Genomic DNA, 22,963 nt, shown 5'->3' on the forward strand with positions numbered 1-22,963 from the left:
AAACTACTTTAAGTAGCATTGTGACTTAAGGTATTGCCTCACAGTTCCAGGGATCAAGTTTCAATCTTAAATTTGATCACTAAGTGCGAAGACTGTATGTTTGCCCAACTATTTGTTAGCTACATCCAAGCAATCCCATTTCCTCTTATACCCCAAAAATGTGCTGGCTGACTGGCCACACTAAACTAATAGCATATTTAGTCTGCTCCTTCAGGCTTAGGTGGCATCTGAAATGGACCCAAGATCCAGTTCACTTACCCAGCTTAAACTACTGCAGACCTCAGTGATGGAAGCTCCCACCTTCCTTAAAACCATTACAGTTAATGTCTTCTTTTTCAGGAATACACTACTCTCACAGACTTCTGTAGCACAGTCTGAGGACTATGCACTTTACTATACATGTTACTGTCTAGCAACTATACAAGTTTTAACTGTAGATTCAGGAAAAAGAAGCAGACTTAATGCCCAGTGTTAATAACAACAGGTTGCCTGTTTTTCCGCTAGCTTATCCTTAACAGCAGAAACAAATATACTAAAATAAATATTAAAAACAACAAAAAATACAATACAACAGACTAAAAATATCCAAAATTTTATATCCAGTCTCTTGCCATCATGCAATTACAAATGATATAGAAAAAGAACATATTTTTTTCTTTAAAAAAATTTCATTTTTATGATGCAAGTTACATCTGGCACTTCATAGGGTCTTATACTGGACATTTTGAAAAAATATAACATGCTTAAACAGAGTGGTCTAACTTTTCAAACATCTTTTGTTGCATGTAATTATACTAATTTTGTCAGTGTCTAAGTACAGGGATGCAAAAGATGATGACCCATCTGTTCCACTGTGTTTTCTTGGGTAGCAATTAGATTACAAAAGAAAGAAAACAATGGATTGGGTTTTTCTGAGCAAAATTATTCATATAACTTGACTACAAATAAAGACAAAGATCCAGTTATATTAGAACATTTTGGAAACTTAATATATTCATATTCTATCCATGTATCACAAAATTAGTTCACTCGCTTCCCCCACAAAATACACTTTCTTAAATCCAACAATAAAGCTGGTCATGCACAGTCTTCCCCTACTCATTTCAGATAGTATCATACAAAGAAACTGACATGAGAAAAATCATGATTTGTTTTGTTGGAACAAAACAAAAACAATGATACCAGCTTACAGAGAAGTTCTACACAAATAACATACACTTCACGTGACATTGGGTAAGAACATACTACAAAGCAATTTATCCAGGGAGATATTAATATTGATACTGACTGAGGAAAATGTATGCCTGAAAATTAAACATAGCTGTAAAACAGCACCACAGACATACAGAGAACAGGATTTAGGTAAAAGTTGACAGAACTGAGTTGATGCTTCTTGTTAAGACAGGGATTGCTTTACACTTACAAAAATCAGCAGCTAAACAGCATCGGTAATAAAGTGCAATGAATAATAAAATGACAGTTGTCTCCCTGCTCTCAATAACATAACATTTTGGTGGTGTAACAAAGGGTAGGAGGTAAGACTGACTTATATTTGGGTACAGTGTAGACAGACTTGGTAACTTCAATCCAATCAAATCACTGTAAATGCAAAGAAATGGCACCAGTAGAGTAAGACATACAACTTTTCTGTCTAGACGTTTTAATGCGTGCTATACTAATGCTTATGTTTTCATTTTAGGACTAGCTCTCCTTAACTACTTAGGACGGCATTTCATTTTTATTAATATGAATAAGAGGAAAATATGTTCTACTGTTAAATGTAAACCGGTTATATGTTATAGGTGCTTCTGGGCTGGCAGTTAAGAAATATGCAAGATGTGGACAGGGGCTGTTTTACGTAAATGTCAGACCAGCTTCATTGTAGACCTTGAAGACTTTTTCAATAGCATTGACATAGGCAGCTGTTCTCAAATCCAAACCAAGGTTGTATTTCATGGCAGTTCGCATTATTTGCTGAATAAAAAGAAAACAAAAATAATGTTAACTTACTAAATACAATTTAATGCACACTGTGAAGGAGCATTAGGCTGGTAATAAAAGTTATTCTACTGTAAAGATACTAAAGTCAGAGTTAAAATTAAGCTAAAAGAATAAACAGTCCTGGCCAAGGAAAAATCATCGTATCCCAAAAGATATGCCACTCTGGGCAGAAAACAAAGCTGTGTAGGATACTTACTATAACAAATATTAAATAAGGAGAATCCAGCAGCAATATCACAACTGGCATTTTTTTCATGGATGTCGATGCTGGACACACACTGCATGCCAAACAATCAGGTAAGCTTTTGTCTTGTGTTACTGGCCTTAGGCAGCATGTGCCATTTCACACATTAGAGGTGTAGCTAGACACTCTGGCACCCAGTGCCATATCCTGATCTGATGCCCCACTCCAAGAGGAGGGGCAAAAAACAAAAAGTCCTCTGGTTCCCCAGGATTGAGGAGAAAGTAAAAAAACTTTCATTTTAAACTGTAACAACTGCTGGCAGAGCACCAAAACACTGCATTTCTAATAAAAACTCTTCTCTCTTTTTAAATGGTAGTGTCCACTGTAGGGTGATGTTCTTTTGCTAACCAGGTAAGATAACCAGAGACAAGTATTCATTTTCAGGTGCAACCCAGGAGCACTGTTTAAATGACTTGGCCAGAATGACACTCCCACAGTACACAAATGGGGTAGGAAGTAATCAAATCCTGTACCATGGACTATGGGAAGCAGCTTACTATTTACTCAGAGCCTTAATTCTCTGAAATGACAGACAAAAATGTTACAAGCTGTGCTTGCATTCATTGCTAACTGCATGCATGTGAACAAGATGAGAAGGTGGAGTGGTACTTATCCAGCTTTGCTTTGAGCATATGTGGGTGAAGATTCAATAGTTGTGATCACCATGCATCCATATTGCAGGTAATGCTCTTCTAATGTGTGGATGCAAACCCACTGCTCACAAATAAGGTATAAAGGACTGGGCCAACAGTTGATCCCTGAAGAAATTCTTTGTGACAATGAAAGCGGAGAAAATCTTGTTTATGTACATCCTACCAAACTGGTAGCCTAAGTAGCTTTAAAAACTATTTTAAGACATGGACCCGACTCCAGAGACTTGAGCTCTCCTAGTAGGAGGTTCATAGGTTGGTACTAGGCTATTGGCCCTAGGGCCTATACAAGCCTAGCCATAACAATTCCCTGGATATTTATTAACACAAAATTTACTTCTCTAGACTCCTGTCTAGCAGGGCGACTGACATGATCCCCGGGGTGAATTTCCTATCTCCCATCCAATCATCAAGGTTCCTTTTGAAGAGGGCCAAGGAGGCGCTCTGCTTGACATGTATGGGCAGTCTACACCGGAGTATGGGGATTGTTCTGGGTCAGGAACCTATCCCTCCAGCATGTTTTGTTCATTGTGATGACAAGGTTTAGATCCCTGGAGCGTGTGGGCTCTGAGGGATTGGGATTTCTATAAGTGGAGCATGTCCAACAGCTCAGGGTTTGACATGGTCTTGTATGTTAAGCAGAGATTGCCTCTGATTAGACGATATGCCACAGAGTATAGCTGGAGTTTTTTTTTTTTTTTTATTAGACGGTCAGCATATGGCATCTTCCTTAGGCCTGTGATTCTTTTAGTGAGGGATTTCTGTGGCCTTTCCAGCTGTTGCAGATGTCTTGTGAGGTACATACCAAACAGGGCATTATACTCTATAATGAGTCTAATGAGGGATGTGTACAGTGGGACAATTATCTCCTTTTTTCCGGATGAAAAGCCCTTAGTGATGAGGTGTGCCACAGAAGGATTTCCTGACTTTTGTGGCAATGTGGTTATCGAAAGTGAGACCACTGTCCACCTGTGTCCCTAAGTCTCTCATCACACTTTCGATGTTTAGTGTACTGCCACGGGAAGACCACCGGCTCAGCTTTCAACAACAGTACAACACCAAATGTTCCTTCTTATGGGAGCAGCAATCGCTGAGTATACTCCTTCACAAGCCTTTTGTCAGCAAAAACAGATAAACCAGCACGTAGACGTTTAGGACTGGAACAAGACTTCTTTATTCACAAAACAGTAAACCTACTGTTTACTGCGATTGCTGCTCCCATAAGAAGGAACATTTGGTGTTGTACTGTTGTTGAAAGCTGAGCTGGTGGTCTTCCCTTTGCTTCTTAGTTTTGGTGCTGTTTCTTTTTTCTAGTGTACTGCCACCTATGTCGTAATTCATGGGTACATGTTTTTTTCCAAAGGGGATAACTATACATTTCTTGGCATTAAGCTTGAGCCCATGGCTCTGGCACCAGGCATCTGTTTCTGTACAGCCCGTTTGTAGAATATCCACATCATTTGGGGATTCAATAATGGCTCCCAGTTTGCAGTCATCTGCAAACTTTGTTAGCCAGAGTCCCTTAGTGTTGGTCTGTACTTCAGAGAAGTAGATGCCAAACAACAGTGGTCCCAGGACTGAACCCTGAGGTACTCCACTTGTCTGGAGCTGGATTTGGAGTCGGCTACTTTTACAGTCTGGGTTCTGTCAGTAAGCCAGTTGGCAACCCATCGAGTGACGTAAGGATTTATGCCCAGCTTAGTAAGTTTATCTATAATTCCACAGTGGGGGATGGTGTTGAAGGCCTTGGCGAGGTCCAGATAGGCTGTGTGGACCACCTTACCCTCGTCCACAGCTCTGGAGACTGATTCGAGGAAGTCAATCAGGTTCAGGAGACAAGATCAGCCCTTCACAAACCCAAACAGGGTGGGGTCCAGTGTTTGAAGGTTGCCAATGTCTTTGTTTATAAGTTCCATGATAATGCGTTCCATACCCTTTCAGATCAGGCTCGTCAGACTGATGGGACAGTAGTTCCTGGGATCCAAGGTGGATCCCCTCCTTGTGGAGTGGGATAACTGTAGCTGTGCGCCACTCAGTGGGCACGAAGCCTGAGGTGAGGCTATGATTAAACATGGCACCTAGGTGAGGTGCCAGTTAATTTTGTAGTTCATGTAGTACACAACCTGGGATGTCATCTGGTCCGATGGATGCTGTATTCTTAGCTTTGGAAAGTGCAGTTTCTACCTGTGTGGCCGTGATTACTGGAATTTGGCAATCTTTTGGTATTGAGATGGGCCATTTAGGGGATGAGAGGTGGGTGAAGTTGGCACTAAATCGATCTGCCAGGTGATGAGATAAACAGTCAAAAGCCAAACTGTGCAGCACAAATATGGCCACTTTCTCCATTTCCATTTTCACTTACTACTATTGTAAACCTTAAGATAAGCAGTTTAAAAATAAATGGATGCTGTATGGATTTATGTTGTTAATGTTGGTGTCTTAAAATATTAATATGGGACAGTTAAGAATAGCTTTATGTGAATTATGCATACAGTACTGTTTGAAAGCAAAGCTAGTGATGTGTGCAGCATGTGTGTACCCACATGCATGTGCTTTCAGATATGTGCAGTGTGCAAATATTTTCTGAGATGCATCACCACAGATTTTGCTTACTTATAAAGAGCTGATAAGGTTCCCTTTATGCTACCATATGGGTGACCAAGCAGAAAACACTTTTGTGAAAAACAAAGGAATAGAGGCATCTGTCAAAGGAGGACAGCTTTTGTTTTGGGCTAGAGTTTTACAATTTAAAAGAAAAATGCGCATCAGTGCCTGAGGTATTTGTTTACTTATCCCTTTCAATTTTCTATTTCTGAAATGCAACAAATGATTGACTATGACATAGTATATAACCAGAAGCTGGCATAATACCTTTTGCATACTTAACCTTCTGTAGTTTTAAACTTAACACTGTGCTGCTGAATGCTGGTATCCTGAATTCCTACTGCAAGAGGGAAGGGTTACGATATTATGTATACAAATTTCATGCTAAAAAGCTGTGCAGATTTTTGACATCTGCAAGCAGAGAGGTATTAAGCTTGGCTTCTAAGAAGCACTTTTACATGAAAATAATGCTACAAAATGCATGAATCAATCCACAGTGTAGGTCAACCTAACATTCTGAAAATGTACCCTGTAAATACAATCTGAAATGCATTCTGGCTGCTCACATGGTTACTTTTACATAGTAATACATACTAATCCTGTTATAATACAATATGTTATTTCTTACAAAGTTTTAAACGACATGCTGCTCTGTAATTTTTCTTAAGAATGTCCTCACAAACCTGTAATTTGATTCCCTACTTTCTTCACTAGTGCTTTACTTTGCTTACTTTAGTTACAGATTTCTTAGAAGCATAGTTCAAACTCTCAGCATCATAATCTGGGACATATTCAATAATTTTCAAGGACAAAGGACACAAATCCAGACACATAATTAACATTACTGAATTAGAAAGTTGACACAATAAAACTGAATTAACGGGCATTTTAAGTAAAAAGTCTATAACTGTAATCAAAGTGTTTACATGACGATACTCCATCATCTTTTTCATAAAGCATCATGGATTATAGCAGGTCAGACCAAAATTATGAGACAAAAATAAGGGACATCCCTGAAATTCAGGGATAGTAGAGGTATGACTGTAAACTACATAACATCTTAGTTTGCCATTCTCCATTACAACCACCCAGATGAGACAGACATATGCATACTTAATGACAAACATCAGTAATCCCTTGCCAAAGTGGGGCACAGCAAAAATATTTCAGCAAACACAGGACAACGTGGAACAAACACATACCTTAGCTGACACTAGTGTCCCCCAGCAGGACAGCAAGCAAATACCAGATCATATTTGCACCACAGTGAGTGACTAATATGGGGGAAGTAATTTTTACATGTCACTTCCCCATGATTTTTCCCACATCAGTCACGCACCACTGTTTTGTAAAGAAATGGCTAAGGCATTGTAGTTATCCAGTACATTAAATGCTGGACTGTGTATGTTGTAATGGAATACTGTGGTGCAAATCTGGACCTCCATCAATAGCTTTGTTCCACAATAGTCACTGATGCACTGTTTTGCAAAGGGGTGGGAATAGCCCCATAGGTCACAGGTACATTGTGAGGCAGGTTAGTTTTACCCTAATGATGATGTGTTGCTGCTTGGGCCATCTCAGGCTTTTGTAATGCTTTGTTTTAAACAGTCCGATTCCCTGGTCTGCAACAGTTCTAAGTCAGCTGCTAGCTGCTGGATGATGACGGATTCTGGTCGGGACTGGCATCTGCCATAGCCAAGGTGATCCAAAGGAAGGGCCAGGCACATGTCCAGAGTTGCAGTCAGTGGCGCCACTGGGGGGGATATGTCAAGGGGGCGATGCCTCTTCCAGCTGCTGTGTATGACCAACTCCGCTTCGTGCAAAAGCCCGACTGACCCAGCCCTTACAGCCAATCCTTATTCCGAAGTCATGGATCTGGCTTGCCAACTTCACTTACCTACATTGTTCTAACATGCCAGAGGCTGTTCACCTTGGAGACATGCTGCAGATAAAGTACGGCCCAGCTCGAGACTTAACACCTTCTCCCTTGGATTTTCATGGGTCAGTAAGAGCTCACCTGCCGCCATTGGAACAGAGACACTTTCCAGGGCATAGTCCTCTCTGTTGGGGGTGAACCCATTCCAGACAGCCCTCCCCTTTACAAAGAAAAGAGAACTCTCCCAGGGGCCCCTGCCGGCTTCTCCGGGATTGTCTGTGTCACCGCAATGGATGCCACAAGGCACCCGTCTATCTGAACCAGACTTCATTTCTATCAGCTGAGGACGATGGAGGCCATTGCCCGTCCCTTTGGAACAGCGCTAGTCTATCTCTCAGGACTGACTGACCCATGTTCAACTGCTGTTCACATGGAACTCTTCTCCACTTCAGCTTTCAAAGCTCTCCTTTGAATATTTTCTACTACAACCAAAATCTGCACCTGCAGTGGCTCCACCCTGGCCCTCGCCCTGGGCTTCAATGCCACTTCGGTGGCCTTCCTACTCATCGCGGCATGGCCTCGACTCCCAGCACCAGGTGGGTATAGGCCCAAATCTCCAGCTCCATTCATTTTCAGGGCTAGTTGATTCGGCAGGTGAGTTGTTATACACTCCTTAGTGGATTCCGACTTCCATGGCCACTGTCCTGCTGTCTATATCAACCAACACCTTTTCTGGGGTCTGATGAGCATCGGCATTGGGCGCCTTAACCCAGCATTCAGTTCATCCCGCATCTCCAGTGATTGATATTGGATTCGGACACCACCTTGGAAAGAAAGGATGCATTGGTTTGTAATGTCACTCTATCCTTGTGAAAAATAAAGTATAGAGGTTTTGAAGACAATGCTCGAATTTCTGAAATTCATCTAGCAGATGCAATGGTTACTACAAAAAACATTTTCCAAGTAAGACATTTAAGGTCACAGTTAGCTGCTGGTCCAAAGGGGGAATGTATAAGTGCCTGCAGTACCAGACTGAGGTCCCATGGGGGAGTAGGATCTTTAAAGGGAGGGTCTTAAAAGCAGAGTACTTCTCAAGAAAGCTCTGCATAACTTATGAGAGGCTACTGAGGAACCTTCAAATACAATGTGAAAGCTTGATATTGCTACTAACTGAACTCTGACGGTTGAAGAACCAACTCCTTCTTTAAAAAGGCCAAAAATTCAAGGATGTTATGTAAAGGACCTGAAAAAGGTTCAGTGCGATTTCGATGTGCTCAATACACAAATCTTTTCCATTTACTAGAACAGAGTTTATGTGGTGAATGTTTATGTGAAGATAAAAGTACATGTCAGATGGTGGAAGACAGCTTAGGTTGTCTGGCTATTAATGGAATTGGAGAAGACAGGCCGCCAGCCTGAGATTTGATATGTCTGGATGGATCATGCCTGTCGCGTGAGACAAGAGGTATGGAATTGGATCCAGAATCCAAGGTTGAAGTAAGGGAGGGCAAAAGAAGGGGAATCAAATCTGTCGAGGCCAGTAGGGTGCAATGAGGATGACTTTGCTCTTCAACATGGCAGCTTTCTGTAGAAATTTTGGAATCAGCAGGATTGGTAGATAGGTATAAAGTAGACCGGGGGGACAACTGTGAAGTGGAGCATCACTCGCCGATTCCCCCTATGGAGGGATTAGGACAAAGTAGCTGCTGCATTTGTTGTTTAGGGGAGGATACAAAAGATAGCAAGGCTAGCCCCACTGACTAAAAATAATTTCAGTCACATTCTTGATGAGAGACCACTCATGAGGTAGAAGAACGCACCTGCCCAGCAGAAAGTGGTTGGATGAGAACACCCATTGCCACACACTTAGCACTTCTCGACATAAGGGATAAGATCTGTTCCCTGCTTGTTTGCTGATGCACCAAACTACTGACCTATTGTCTGTATGAATTGCAATCATCCCTGAAGGGAGAGCATCCTGAAGGACTTGCAACGTTAAGAGCACTGCCTCATCTCTAGAATACTAATATGCAAATTGGCCTCTTCGGAAGGCCAAGTGCCTTGGACTGTTTTACCCAGAAAATGCCCCCCACCCCAACTGGGAAGCATCTGTGATCACTATGGACTTGGACTGGGGGGGGGGGGTTGAATGAATGGACAGGCCTGTAGTACCTGATCTGATTGAAACAATCACTCTTGCATCTGTGAGCAATTCTTGTCAGAGCTAACATGGGTTGGTAAAGTATCAACCAATGTGTTGCTAGCATCCACTGTATAATCCACATGTAAAATCTGGCTAACGGTACTAGTGTTATTGTTGCTGACATTGCTGCTAGAGCTTGAAGGACCAAGCGGGCTGAAATCTTGGTAATGCAGATTTATTTTTTTGACCTGTGATCTAGTTCGAACACATGGGGGGCAGTGAAGCTATCACTGACTGTGTGAAACAGCGCTCCTATGAATTCCAAATCCTGTGTTGGTTCCAGTTGAGACTTGTAGTTTATGGTTATCCCCAGAAGAGAACACGTCTGGAGAACCTGCTCTCTTGCCCTTATTAACTGATGCCCTGGTTGGTGCGGTAATGAGCCAGTCGTCTAGATATGGAAATACCCAGAATCCTTGCAGTCTCAAGTGAGCTGCTGCTACTACTGCCATAAATTTGGTGAACACCCTGGGGGCTGTGGTGAGGCCAAAGGGGAGAACTCTGAACTAGTAATGACTGGCTCCCAGCCATAAGCACAAGTGCCTTCTGGATCATCTGTTCATCTTTGTGTGATAGTATGCATCCTGTAGGTCTATCGAATGCATCCAGTTGCCCTTGTCCAGAAAAGGGAAAATGGACTGAACTGTGACCCTCTGAAACCTGGTGCGAACTGCCTTAAGTTGCTGAGATCCAAAATTGGTCATAAGTCCCGTTTTCTTTGGCACTATAAAAACCTTGAGTAAGTTCCAGATTTTATCTGGCCTGTTGAGACCTCTTGGATGACTCATTTCTAGTAGCTTTTGTATTTGAATTGCTGCTTGTTCCCTCTGATTGGGTGGAACATGGGAGATTTTTCTTGAGAGTGGAGTTGGAAGGGAAAAGAGCATGAATTATATAACCTCTAGAAATAATCCTTTGCACCCAGTTATCTTTTATATGTCTAGCCAGGCTCTCTGATGCAAGGGTAAACAACCCCCGATTGCCTCCAGAGATGGGTAAATCTGGCTTCCGTTTAGGAGCGGTGGTAGGGTCTGTTAATCTCTGGACTGCTGGTTTTGTGGACCACCTCTGTCATGGGGGTGATCGCTGGAGTCCCACCCCCCGCCTCTATGGGAACTTCCTCCATTTGTGTCCTGGAAGGGGCATTGGGATTTCTTGAACATCTTCCAACCACCTTTGTTGATTCCTAGAAAGGGAACTTTGAGGGGTCGAAAAATGTACGCCGATGGAAGTATGGTCTTTTTATCCTTCTCGCACCTGGATGATGTGTCCTTCACCTTGGGACCAAACAAAAGTGTCATCAAAAGGAGCATTGATGAACCACAACTTGAAGGGCTCCGCAAAATCACAAGCACATCCAGGCATGTCTCCTGATAGCAATACATGAATAACACCTTGGGACCAAACAAAAGTGTCATCAAAAGGAGCATTGATGAACCACAACTTGAAGGGCTCCGCAAAATCACAAGCACATCCAGGCATGTCTCCTGATAGCAATACATGAATACCACTGCTCTTGAGGTTCCTTTGGCTACATGGGAAATAATCCTCATGGAAGAATTGGAAACATATTGCAGGGCAGCCAACTGAGAAGTCACAGATGATTGGACCTCTGCAGAAATGGCTCCAGACAGGGTATTTGATAGTTCTTTAGTCAACCCCCCCCCTGTAATCTTGTAAACTGTGCCAAGTAATTCAGTACCCTTAAGGCAAGGGTCGCTGAAGTATAGACACACTTCCCAAACCTGTCCATCGTCCTCAACTCCCTGTTAGGGGGATGAGCAGTGGAACTCTCCTTGGCAAGTTCCTTTTTGGTGAACTCCGCCACGACCATGGTATCAATGGGGGCATCCTTACCCGCAAAACTGCTTGTCCAAAGGTGGTGCCATAATCTTGTCTGGTCTCCTAGGTATTGGCTCAACTGTATCGGGTTCTTTCCATGCCTGTTGAGAGACTAATTTAATAAGCTCATTAGCAGGCGGAGTAACCCAGGAGGTAGATGGACAGTACTGAAGCCTCAAGTAATACAGACTCCTCAGATGAAGGGTTACTGGGAGTCCAGCCACCTCTCTGTTTAAGGATCTTGAGGATGTCTCCAAATGAGACGTCTTCAGGAAGTGACCATGGGGACCCTTCACTTTCACTGAAGTCTGCATCTTTGGTGACTGACTCCTCTGGGGAGTCAACTAACTCCTCTTACACATCTTCAAGGGACCTCCTTAGTGGGATGCTCTGCGGAGGTATCCGAAGAAATCGAGATAGCCTGTTGAGAAGCCTGGGGGTTTTGGACTGGCTGTCCCTGTGGCAAAGACTGATGAGGCTCTGAGCACAGAGACATCAAGGTAGAAAACTTAGGATCAGAAGGAGATGGAACAGGGCTTTTCCGAGGCAGATAAAACTCTCTTCACAGCTTCAAAAGGCAGACTGCTCCAGAGAAAGGGAAGTTCTCAGATATGAAGAGAAACTTTTGGACCATGGTCATCCCCCAGTCTGAAAGGGATCCCCCCCGAGGTGGAAGCCGGAGCCGAGATATCCAGTGCTGAGGCTCCAAGGCACAGAGACTGCTCCGAAAGCTTTGGCATCGACCAACAGCTCAGATCCAACAGAGAAACTTTTGTTCCAAGAGTTCTCAGGATCCAACAGAATCAGAGCACTCAAGAGTAAGGTTTGGATTCAAAGATAACTACTATTGTTGGATCAGAGCCCAATGGGCCTAGAAGGCTCAGATCCAATGACTCAGACAGCTGACGGAGTCAGAGTAGAAACTTGTAGAGGGAGTGTAGTAGACCAATGGACCTCCTGACTAGAAGAGGTTAAGCCCGTAAATCACCCATCTGAGCCTATGCTGAGAGAATCTCCCTCACCATTCTTTCCAACTCTTCAAACTTCTAGAAGAAAGTACAGTTGTGTACACTTGCCATAAATGTAGACAGAGTGTATTCACTGTTACAGTCATCACCTGTGGGTTATTCCTGCTGTGGTAGCCCTCGGCTGGCCCAAATACAGAGTCAATGTTTTTCTGCATTAGCTGCTGTCACCTGTAGTCTGACGTCAAGTCGTCAGTGCTATAAAGCAAGGCAGCCGACACCATTACATCAGTTTTCCTTGCCCTAACCTGTCAGAAGCACAAGGAAATATGGTAAAATGGTCCTGGTGGCTAAAAGCCACCATGGGAAGCTTATGTCCCCTGAGGGAAGAGGATATAAAGGGGGAAGGAGGGAGGGAAACCAGGACTGCAACAGTGAATACACTCGAACATCTACATTTATGGTAAGTGTACACAACTGTACTATGTTCTTCGTGTTTCACTGCTGCAGTCATTACCTGTGGGAGGATTCCCAAAGCTGAGGTGAGCGGTGGAAGGGTAGGTTAGAGCCCTAGACATGGGTCAGCAAGCCCTGCAGAGGAAAACCCCACCCTAGACAGAGAAAAGAGGTAGGTGGTAATGCTTTGTAAAGGTATGGACAGATGTCCAGGTGGCAGCTTCCAAAATGTCCCTGGTGGGGACTCCAAGGAATGCTGTGGAAGTGGAGGCTGCCCTAGTGGAATGGGTATGAGCAGACTTTGGGGGGGGGGGTTCCCATGTAGTCTGTAGCAGAAATGGATACAGTGTGATATCCATTTGGAAATGGTTTGCTTGGAAATGGGCTTTTCTTCTGCCCCTGGGGCAAAGCTGATAAGAAGCTTGTCTGTTTTCCTGAACCAGGTAGTATCTGAGCTTTCTGTGCACATCTAGTGAGTGCAGAATTCTTTCCCCCTTGTTCTGAGGGTTGGGAAAGAAGGTGGGTAGATGTATAGCTTGGTTGAGGGTCACAGCTAATACCACCATGGGCATAAAGGAGGGGGTGGTCTTCAGGGAGACCCTGTCTGCATAGAAAATGATAAAGGGCTCAATGTCCATGAGTGCCTGAAGCTCCGAAACCCTTCTGGCTGAGGTGATGGCTAGTAGGAAAGCAGTCTTCCAGGAGAGGTATTTCAATTCTGCTGAAGCAGCAGGTTCGAACAGAGGCAAGGTTAGCTTTTCTAAAACATAATACAGGTCCCAGGCTGGTGTGGGTGGCCTTCTGGGAGGTCTGATATTAGAAGCCCCTCTGAGGAATTGTTTAATCAAAGGATGTGAGAAGAGGAGCTGGTCTGAATCGAAATGAGCTGAAATGGCGGAGGCATGGCTTTTAATAGAAGAGAAGGAGAGGCCACTATTGAGTAACTCAGCTAAATAGTCCAAGATAAGAGGGATAGATGGTTATGAGGTATTGGCCCCTCTGGACTGACTCCAGGAGCAGAATCTTTTCCATTTCCCTGCGTAAGATTTTCTGGTGCTGGGCCTTCTGGCCTCTGCGACAATATATAGGACCGGTTTGCTTAAAGGGGACCCCTTGTTTGCTTTTAAAGTATTAACCATGCTGACAGATTGACAGCCCGCTAGTCTGGGTGCAGCATTTCCCCCTCCACCTGGGTCAAGAGGTCTGAGATCAGGGAAAGCTGCCTGGGGGGCTGTAAAGTCAGACTGCGGAGTAAGGGGTACCAATGCTGTCTGGGCCAATCTGGGGCAATGAGGATGGCCTTTGGTCTTTCCTCCCTTATTTTGATCAGTACCTTGGGAATGAGAGGCAGAGGAGGGGAATGCGTACACAAAGAGCGAGCTCCAGGGGAAGGTAAAGGCATCCACCTTCCATGGTAGGTGGTGATACTCCCTGGTACAGAATTTTTCCAGTTGGTTGTTGAGGTGCAAGAGATTCACCTCCGGAGTTCCCCACGACTTACAGAAAGATTTTTCTGTGGAGCTGCCATTTGTGGGGGTCCAGTAAGTCTATGCTTAGGTCATCTGCCAGAGTGTTGTTGACCCTAGCAGGTATTGGGCAATTAGGTGTAGACCCATGGAGGTGGCTGTCAGCCACATGTTCATGGCTAGCCTGCACAGAGGGTAATATTGGGTCCCTCCCCGTTTGCTGATATACCACATTACTGTGGTGTTGTCTGTTTTGATAAGGAGAACCTCTAGTCTGAGATGGGGTTTGAAGAATGTCAGAGCCTTTTGTACTGCCATCATTTCCTTCTGATTGATGTGTAAGGGAAGGTGCTGGGCATCCCAAAGACCTTGGGTGCACCTGCCTGCTAAGTGAGTGCCCCAAGCAATGTCTGAGGTGTCGGTGGTGATGGTCTGCCTGGAAGGGTGGAGGGTGGAGGATGAAGGGAAGACCCTTGTTCTTGGCACAGGCCCCTGCCCACCAGAAAAACTCGTCCCTTATACAGGGGATCAGTGGGAGAGAGGTCTTTAGAGGCAGAGTGTGCTGACACAAAAGGCTCTTTAGATACCACTGAAGTTTCCTCATATGAAGCCTGGCCAGAGGAATTAGGAGGATGCAAGATGCAATGTACCCCAAGGCTTACAGGAACTTCCTCTCAGTGAGGTGACCTCTGGAAGACAGCTGGGTAAAGTAGAGAGACAGGAAGCTCTGCTTTTCTGGGGACAGGAAGGCCATTTGGGATGCTGTGTCCAGCAGTGCTCCCAAGAAAATGATCTTCCTGGAGGGTGTTTGCTTTGATTTCTTCTCGTTGATGGTGAACCCTAGAGAAGTTAGGAGGGTTTTGACAAAGAGAAGGTCCTGGAGCAGCTTTTCTTTGCACTCTGCCTGAATGAGGCAGTCGTCCAGATAAGGGAAAATCTGTATATTTCTTTGTCTACAAAATGATATGGCCAGGGCTAAGCATTTGGTGAATACTCTGGGTGCAGTAGATAAGCCAAAGGGTAGCGCAGAGAACTGAAAGTGTTGTGAGCCTGCTCTGAAGTGCAGGAATTTCCTGCAGGATTCCCTTATGGGGATGTGGAAGTAGGCATCTTTTAGGTCTAGGAGTACTAGCCAAGCATTTTTTTGTTAGCATAGGTAGCAGCTGCTGCAAAGTTAGCATTTTGAATTTGGGGACCACCAGGGAGGTGTTCACAATGGATAGATCCAGGATGGGGCACCAAGTGCCCTCTTTTCTGGGAAAATGGAATAGTCTGGAATAAAAGTATTTGCCTGTTTGATCTGAGGGGACAGGTTCTACTGCCCCCTAGGATATGAGTGTTTGCATCTCTTTCAATGCCTCTGCCCACTGATTTGGAGGCAAGTCTGGGTACCCTCTTGAAATTGGGAATTTGTTAAAAATAATTTTTCTGGGATACAAATTCTCTCAAGACCCATTGATCCTCTGTTACAGGAAGCCAATTTTCTTTGCACAGGGAGAGGCTTCCTCCTAGCTTTTGATGAGTGAAAGGCAGGGAGAGGGAGTCACTGAATTTTTGCCATAGAAGGGTGGCTTAGAACTCCTTGCCTTTGGGGCGGAAGTGGTCTACTGTTTGGTTCTATGCTGCCTCTGGGATAGGAGCCTGGGATTTTTGCCCCTGCAGGGCTTACCTTGGTATATCTGCTAGGTACAGGGAAGGACCAGTGCTTACAGGTAAAGTTCCTGCTGAACCTGGGAGGTTGAACCTGAAAGAAATCTTTTAGTGTTTGCATAGATTTTGCTTTGTCTTATATCTTTTTAAGCACTTCTGCTTTTACTCCAAACAAGGGGTCCTTTATCCAGGTATGCATCAATTAGTTTAGACTTGACATGATCTGTCCAGAGCTCTGGAATCCTCGTCAGAAGGAACAGGATTCTTGGCAGAATTAGTCTTCACACTTTTTGGTCCCTGTGTAATGACGTCTGGGTCTGCAGCAGGATTTCTGTACAGGTATTTGTGACAATCCGGTACTCTAATACCAGTTAGGTTTACTGGGAGCAGGTGGGAGGGCGTCAGGGGCTAAGCTGGATTCATGGAAACATCATCCACCGCTTCTAAAATAGGAGGGATGGCCGGGGGTCTGTGCTGGGACAGGTCCAGAAATTCTCAAGTCTTTCCTTAGACTGGGAGAAATCCTGAGATTCTCATTGGAAATGTTCCGAGGGGGTGAAGGGTTTCCCCAAAGGAAAGGTCTTCTGGTGGGGAGGCAGAAGGAAAGGATTCCTCTGCATCTGAATCCTCATAAGCAGTCAGAGGCTGTTGCTCCTCTTCAAAATCTGAACAGTCAGATTCCTCAGAATCCTGTTCTGTCACAATTTCTGGGGAAGGGTGTCTTTTCCTTTTAGAAGTTGTGGCCTGACTATCCCTGATAAGGGAAATGAGATCCTCTGCATTTTAAGCATTTGGGCTTGGGGTGGAGGAGCAGGAGCAAGATGGTGGCTAGAGGCAGATTTTCTAGGAGTGGCCTGGCTTCTAGCCCTAAGAGAATCCATAGGTCCGAGAGAAATGGTAGTTGTATGAGAAGACGTCGTTTTTTGTCTAGATTCAGTAATGCGAGAGGCCTCCTAGGAAGCTGGTGCCTGCATCGCGGCTCTGGACTCAACAGAGGCAGAGACAGCCAAAGGCTTGGAAGAAGAAGACTTCTGCGGCATACTGGATTCCGAAAGGGTCTCAAGTAGAGAACTGCATGGATATCGAATTGGGTATCAGGGGCTGCGCAAAAGCGCTTCACTGAATTCCACAGAACTGATGACCTGCTTAGCGTAGAGTCATCGGAAGGCTTAGCCTTGTGTGGTCTGTCTCTATCTTTATCTCTGCGTTTTTTCAGAATGTCCACAGATTGCTTGCTGGCTGACTGACGCCATTTCAGAATGCGAAGATGGAAGATGAAAATACCTGTCTACAATAAGAGCTCCATGGCGAATGTTTCTTGCGTTAAAGAGGGCACAGGACAGGCAACTGGGGATGTTGTGGTCTTGGCCTAAACAAGTGACGCAGAATGAATGGAAGTCTCAGTGTGGGATCTGCTTTCCACAGGTGAGACAATTAACTTTTTCGGACATCGGTTAGTGCAAGTAAAAAGGATCCCCAATAGGGTACTTAGCTTTAGACGTTTTCAGCTGAAAGTCAAACTCTGATAGTGACCGACCAGCACACTTGTGAACTGCTTCTGCTACGGGCTCCAGTGCAAGAAAGACTGATGTAATGGTGTCGGCTGCCTTACTTTATAGCATTGACTACCTGACGTCAGACTACAGGCGACAGCAACCAACGCAGAAAAACATCGACTCTCATATTCGGGCCGGCCAAGGGCTACCATAGCAGGGATAACCCACAGGTGATGACTGCAACAGTTAAACATGAAGAAAAGAGTGGAAACAATAGAAGGGGGACCTAGGTCTGTCCGATAAAGGTACCTTTGAGGGCACTGGATCCACAGAAGGAAAATATCTTGTTCTGGGTAGGTGAATTGAACCAGTTGGACTGGAAGTGGTCAGACCCTATAGGTTTTTCCTTGGATCCGAGGAAGTAGAGTCTACCATTTTTTCTTTTTCAGGTCAGAGGGAGAGGTTGGATCCATCTTGGCTCTCTTCTTAGATGGTTCCAAAACTGTGGAAGATTTACAACATTTGGGAAACAAGATTTTTGATTGTTTTGTTTTAGGTGATTGATCTCCAGATACAGCCTCTCCAAAGGCTGAGAGTAACAGGCCCTTTAAGATGCGCTTGAGTTTAGGTTCAACAACCTGGGGTTGAATCCATACCAAATAGAGCAACCTTCTGGGAGATGAAGTGGTTCCAGACAATACACAGTGTGGGCATCTGATACAGAAGTTTACACCCACATTTAACACTTTTTTTAAACCCAGCGGGCCTTTTTTTCACCACAGCCAAATATCAGAAAGCAAAAAATTAAGAATAAAGAAAAATTTTTTTTTTTTTTTTGGAAAGAGAAGCAGAAAAAAAAACTACAAACAATGGTAGAGAAATAATCTACACCAAGTGTATAAATATAATAAATACTAGCAATAATATCTAAGAGGTATGCTCAGTACTAAAGTAAAAAAAGAAAAGAAAAACTACTAACGACAGTAGTTTAGAAGGTACTAACTGTATGATGGGTAAGGGGAATATGAAAACTTTAGGAATCCAAGAGAACTTATCTAAGTGTTCAAGACTTGAGGAAAACCACATTGTATGCTGAGAGTGACAAAACGAGATCGGATACAAATTAGGGTTGGCACATTATGGGTGAGGGAGAAGCTCAGAGTTCTTGGTTGCCACAAGCTTTAGCAACATCAGAGTCGGAACTGAGGGATGGGATCAGTTGAGGACAGAATGTAAAATTGACAGCATCAGATCTTAGGCTTCTTAAAGCAGTGTGCAAAAACCTTCCCTAAGGCAGGCAAGGCAGAGGTGCCTAAAGTAGCTATCACTCCTAACTGTAACAAACCATAATACATTTTTTGTGCCACTAGAACCTCATTCTGGTCTCACTGAAAAATCTTCATCTTACATAAAGTATCAATGAAAGAAATCTCTTCAGCTGGGAAACCTGAGGATATACTTTCCTCAAAATCAGATTACTGAGACTAAGAAGAAAGAAGTACAACCACCCTCTTTGCAAAGTCTTTTTTGAAGACTAAAATTTCCTGTCACAACAAAAAAGAGAAAAATTAATTTCATGTTCTTGCTTTTTCTGTACCTTCCGATTCTTCAAGCATTAACAAGTTCCCTGTCAAATCCCAATAAATTTGCCCTGTCCATAGAAATAGAAACACAACCTTGAAAGTTTTTTTTTTTTAAATCACTAAGCACACTCACCCTGAAAAAAGAATGACTCATAAGGCACAGTGCTACCAGCTTCCTCTTGTCCTGCCCAACAACTAAGTGAAGATCTTTAACCTGGCCATCTCTCAGACACTGATAAAAGTGTACTTCCCTTGTCTTCTGAGTATCCCTAAAGCAGCAGAAGAAACGTCTGTCCCCTGATCTTTGGTAGCTGAAAAACTGACACCAAGAGGACAGGGGAAAAAGACAGACAGTCTGAGGAACTAGTGGCTACAGCAGAGTCACCCACCAGCAGCGGATACAGAACAGGAGCCGTCCTGACAGCCGAAGACTCATTTGTAACATTACTCTTTTTACATGTAGGAGAAGGCAGTACCATGGAGACTGGAGATTACTCCATAGGCAAGCCAAGGAATAGACTTCTAAAGCAGGGAACTCAGACTGGGCAAAGTATAAGACAGAAAAAGTACAGTTGTGTACCTACCATAAATGTAGATGTTCGAGTGTATTCACTGTTGCAGTCATTACACTGGGGTTATCCTGCTGGCAAGCTACTCGCAGTCGGCCTGAATTCCAAAGTCCTGGTCCGGCGTCGGTTGCTGTCACCTCTTCCCTGACGTCAGTGCGCCAGGGGTATAAAAGATGCAGCCGACGCCATTTTCTTCAGCCAAACCAGGGGTAAATCTCTGACCAATGTATGGGAAATCAAAGTTACATTTGAATATGGTAAGGACTGAGCTTTGCTTCACATGGATGGTAAGACTGTTGCACAGAATGGGGTAATCTTTCAGACACTTGTTATTCCAACATGTCCTTTTTATGTCTTTGGTGAGGTTTATGTCCTTAGAATGGGTATACTGATGCTATTTGTTATGCTGATATGCAATCCATCAGTGTGGGATCAGAGGATGCCTTGTCAGCTAGACAGATCACTGTGCAGCAATCTGTAGTAGTCTCTGCTAGGAGTCACTACTGATGAATCCCTAACATTCAATCTCCACATTAAAAAGCTCACCAGAAACTAGGCACCCTCTATAGACATAGCTATTACCTGAATAATAATGCTAAAAATACTCTAGTCTCAGCCTATCTTCTCCCATCCCTCATATATGGTGCTCCCATCCTCACAAACCTACAATCTTCACTTAAAACTAAGCATGACATATGCTACAATAAAGTACCCAGATTGCAACAAATGCTAAATCCTCTTCTCATCACTGTTCCTATATGCATCAACTTAACTGGCTAGAACTCCCACTCCATTTCAACTATCTCCATTTAACTACAGCTCATAAAATAATATACAGACCAAAAGCCTGTCCATCGCTCTCCTCCATATTAACTCTGCATCATCCACACAGACCCCTTAGATCAGAAAAAATTCTACTGAAGTTTGAAAAACCCCAACTCCCAGATGGTCAAATGCTCCATTCCTTCACAATCTCCAAACTTTGGAATAACCTCCCTACCTCAAAAACCTCAATCCCAACCCCTGCTCTCTCTCTCTATATATATATATATATATATATATATAAAAAAAAAAAAAAAAAAATTCCCTTAGATAACATCTCTCTTCCTGCTGGTTATGCCCATGTCAAAAATAACATCAGTTTCTTCCCCCTTCTCCCTTCTTATCACTCCCACTTACTGGAGGCTAATATGTAGTCAACATAACTAGTTCTACTGCCTTACCTAATACTGTTGCTCCAATACACTTGTACGAGTATTAATACTTGTATATATGAAAAGTTTCCCTCCACTACACTTGCGCGAATGTTAATACTTGTATATATGAAATGTTTGCCTCCTCTTCATGCAACTACTATGGCCTAAATATGATTGTAAATTTATGTTTAATTCGTTGAATCTGCCAAAGAAATTCTACATTTATATTTGTTTAAAAATGTAAACTTCATTTACTTGTATGGAGCTTTTCTCCCTGGGCCTCCACTGAAAATGGGATCATGTTGGCCCAGTGGACTTTCCCGGAAAACAAATGCAATAAATAAATAAATAAATAACTAGTAAAGTCAATTATCCTTTGTTGGCACTGTGGCATCATCCTTGGAAATGGCAGTATGCAGCTCAGTGCTAGGCTCATACAGACTTGTAATTCAACAATCAAACTCTCTTTCTCTCTAATGTATGTGCTACACTGATTTCAAAAGCGAAGGCTGAAGCAACTGCTATCGAAACTGACCTAAAAAAATATTCATAATCAAGTAGATCGTTGTGCTTGTGAGCAAGATATGTAACCTATCAATTTCACATTAAACTGTACCCAAAAGTAACAAGAAATCATACATATGCCAGCTGGAGAAAACAGAGTACTGTGCGCATTCAATGGAAGAGAGACAGCGGTGCAACAGAAAAGAAAGTTAAGATCATCATAGCTAATAATGAATTTTCCTGTCGCACTTTTTTTTTATCTTGGCCATTCAGGGGTGGAGTGGGGAACAGAGTGCAGGTAATGGGCACAAATGAAGGAAGGTGTATAAAAATGTATGCGGGGGGAGGTAGGGAATAAAAGATGGTAGAAGGCAAGTGAGGAGAGGCAGGCAACTAGGGGTAATACAGCAAGGAAGGAGTTCAGAAAAGAATGAGAGAGACAGACAGATTTAACCAGCAAAAGGAATGTACAAGGGAGGGTCTATTACCCTACCAGGTATTATCACCTCTACTCCCGGTTACAACAGGGGTCCCACAAGGCTCCATTTTTGGTCTTTTGCAGTTTACTATATTTACCAACAACCTGCACACTTCTACCCTCCCACTTCTCCATCAGCCAGTAGGCTGATGACTCCACATTTGTCTGCCCCTCCTTTTCTCTCCAGGAACTACACCAGAAAACTGAAAACTTCCTTTCTCTCTGTCGAATCATCGCTTCCGGACCATCAGCTAATACTCAACCCAAATAAAACCAAACAACTTCCAACCTACTCATCAAACTGATCCTAACCTCTCCTTTAACATCATGTCCAAAACAAAACTATCATATCTCCGGTTACCCACACTAAGCTTCTTGGGGTTATGATTGACAGTAACGTGAAATTTGATATCCATATCTCAATCGCCATAAAGAAAGGCCATAAAATACTAGGTACTCTATATAGAAATAAACAATTCACAAACTCCAGCAGGGCCACCCTTGCATGCACACATCTCATCTCTACACTACTATATGCCTCTCCAATCCTCAGCAACCTAAGAAAAGCTGATTTAAACAAACTAGCAGCCTGCTACAATAAAATTGCTAAATTCGATACAAATAGTTCTTAAAGATCACACCACTGTATAGCTCTCAAACAGCTCAACTGGCTTGAACTTCCCCACCTACTTCTATAGAATCAACTTATCCTGCCACATAAAATCCTATATCACTCTGACAAAACCCCTTCCCTACAAGGCCTGATAACTCTGTATTCTTGTACAAGAAACCTTCGCTCAAACAATAAACCTCTCCTCACAGTAACTAAAGAACATAATGCTGCCGTTACATCCCTCTACTCTAATTCAATAGCTAAACAATGGAATAAACTTCCCCTATGCTCACAGCTATTGCGTCCACACATGAATCCTTACAATCATGTCAAACTCATGGCTCTGCAACTGTGTTACTCCAGGTTAATACTATAAACCCCTCCTTTTTCTTCACTCCATCTCCTTCTGACCCTAACATTCTCACTTCCATCCCAAACTCCTCTCCTCATCTCTCAATCATATCGAAACTCACCCTTCTGTTAACTAAAATGTTGCTTTAATGTAAAAACTACTAATGATGAAACTACTACTATTGTATGTACTATTATAAGATTTTATGTCACATG

At 43.3% G+C, this 22,963-nt stretch overlaps 1 protein-coding gene across 1 annotated transcript in view; it reads right to left on the reverse strand.

Moving 5' to 3' along the window:
• Positions 1 to 576: 576 nt before the first annotated feature.
• GLUD1 (glutamate dehydrogenase 1) overlaps positions 577 to 22,963 on the reverse strand; it is a 563,305-nt gene continuing 540,918 nt past the window's right edge. The window contains exon 13 of the mRNA XM_044056503.1: positions 577 to 1,974. Coding sequence (XP_043912438.1) covers positions 1,855 to 1,974 — 120 coding nt within the window. The 3' untranslated portion in view covers positions 577 to 1,854. The remainder of the gene's footprint in view (positions 1,975 to 22,963) is intronic.

This window comes from Protopterus annectens, chromosome 14.part0 (assembly GCF_019279795.1).
Source record: "Protopterus annectens isolate FY-2018-M chromosome 14.part0, PAN1.0, whole genome shotgun sequence".
Taxonomy (NCBI): domain Eukaryota; kingdom Metazoa; phylum Chordata; order Ceratodontiformes; family Protopteridae; genus Protopterus; species Protopterus annectens.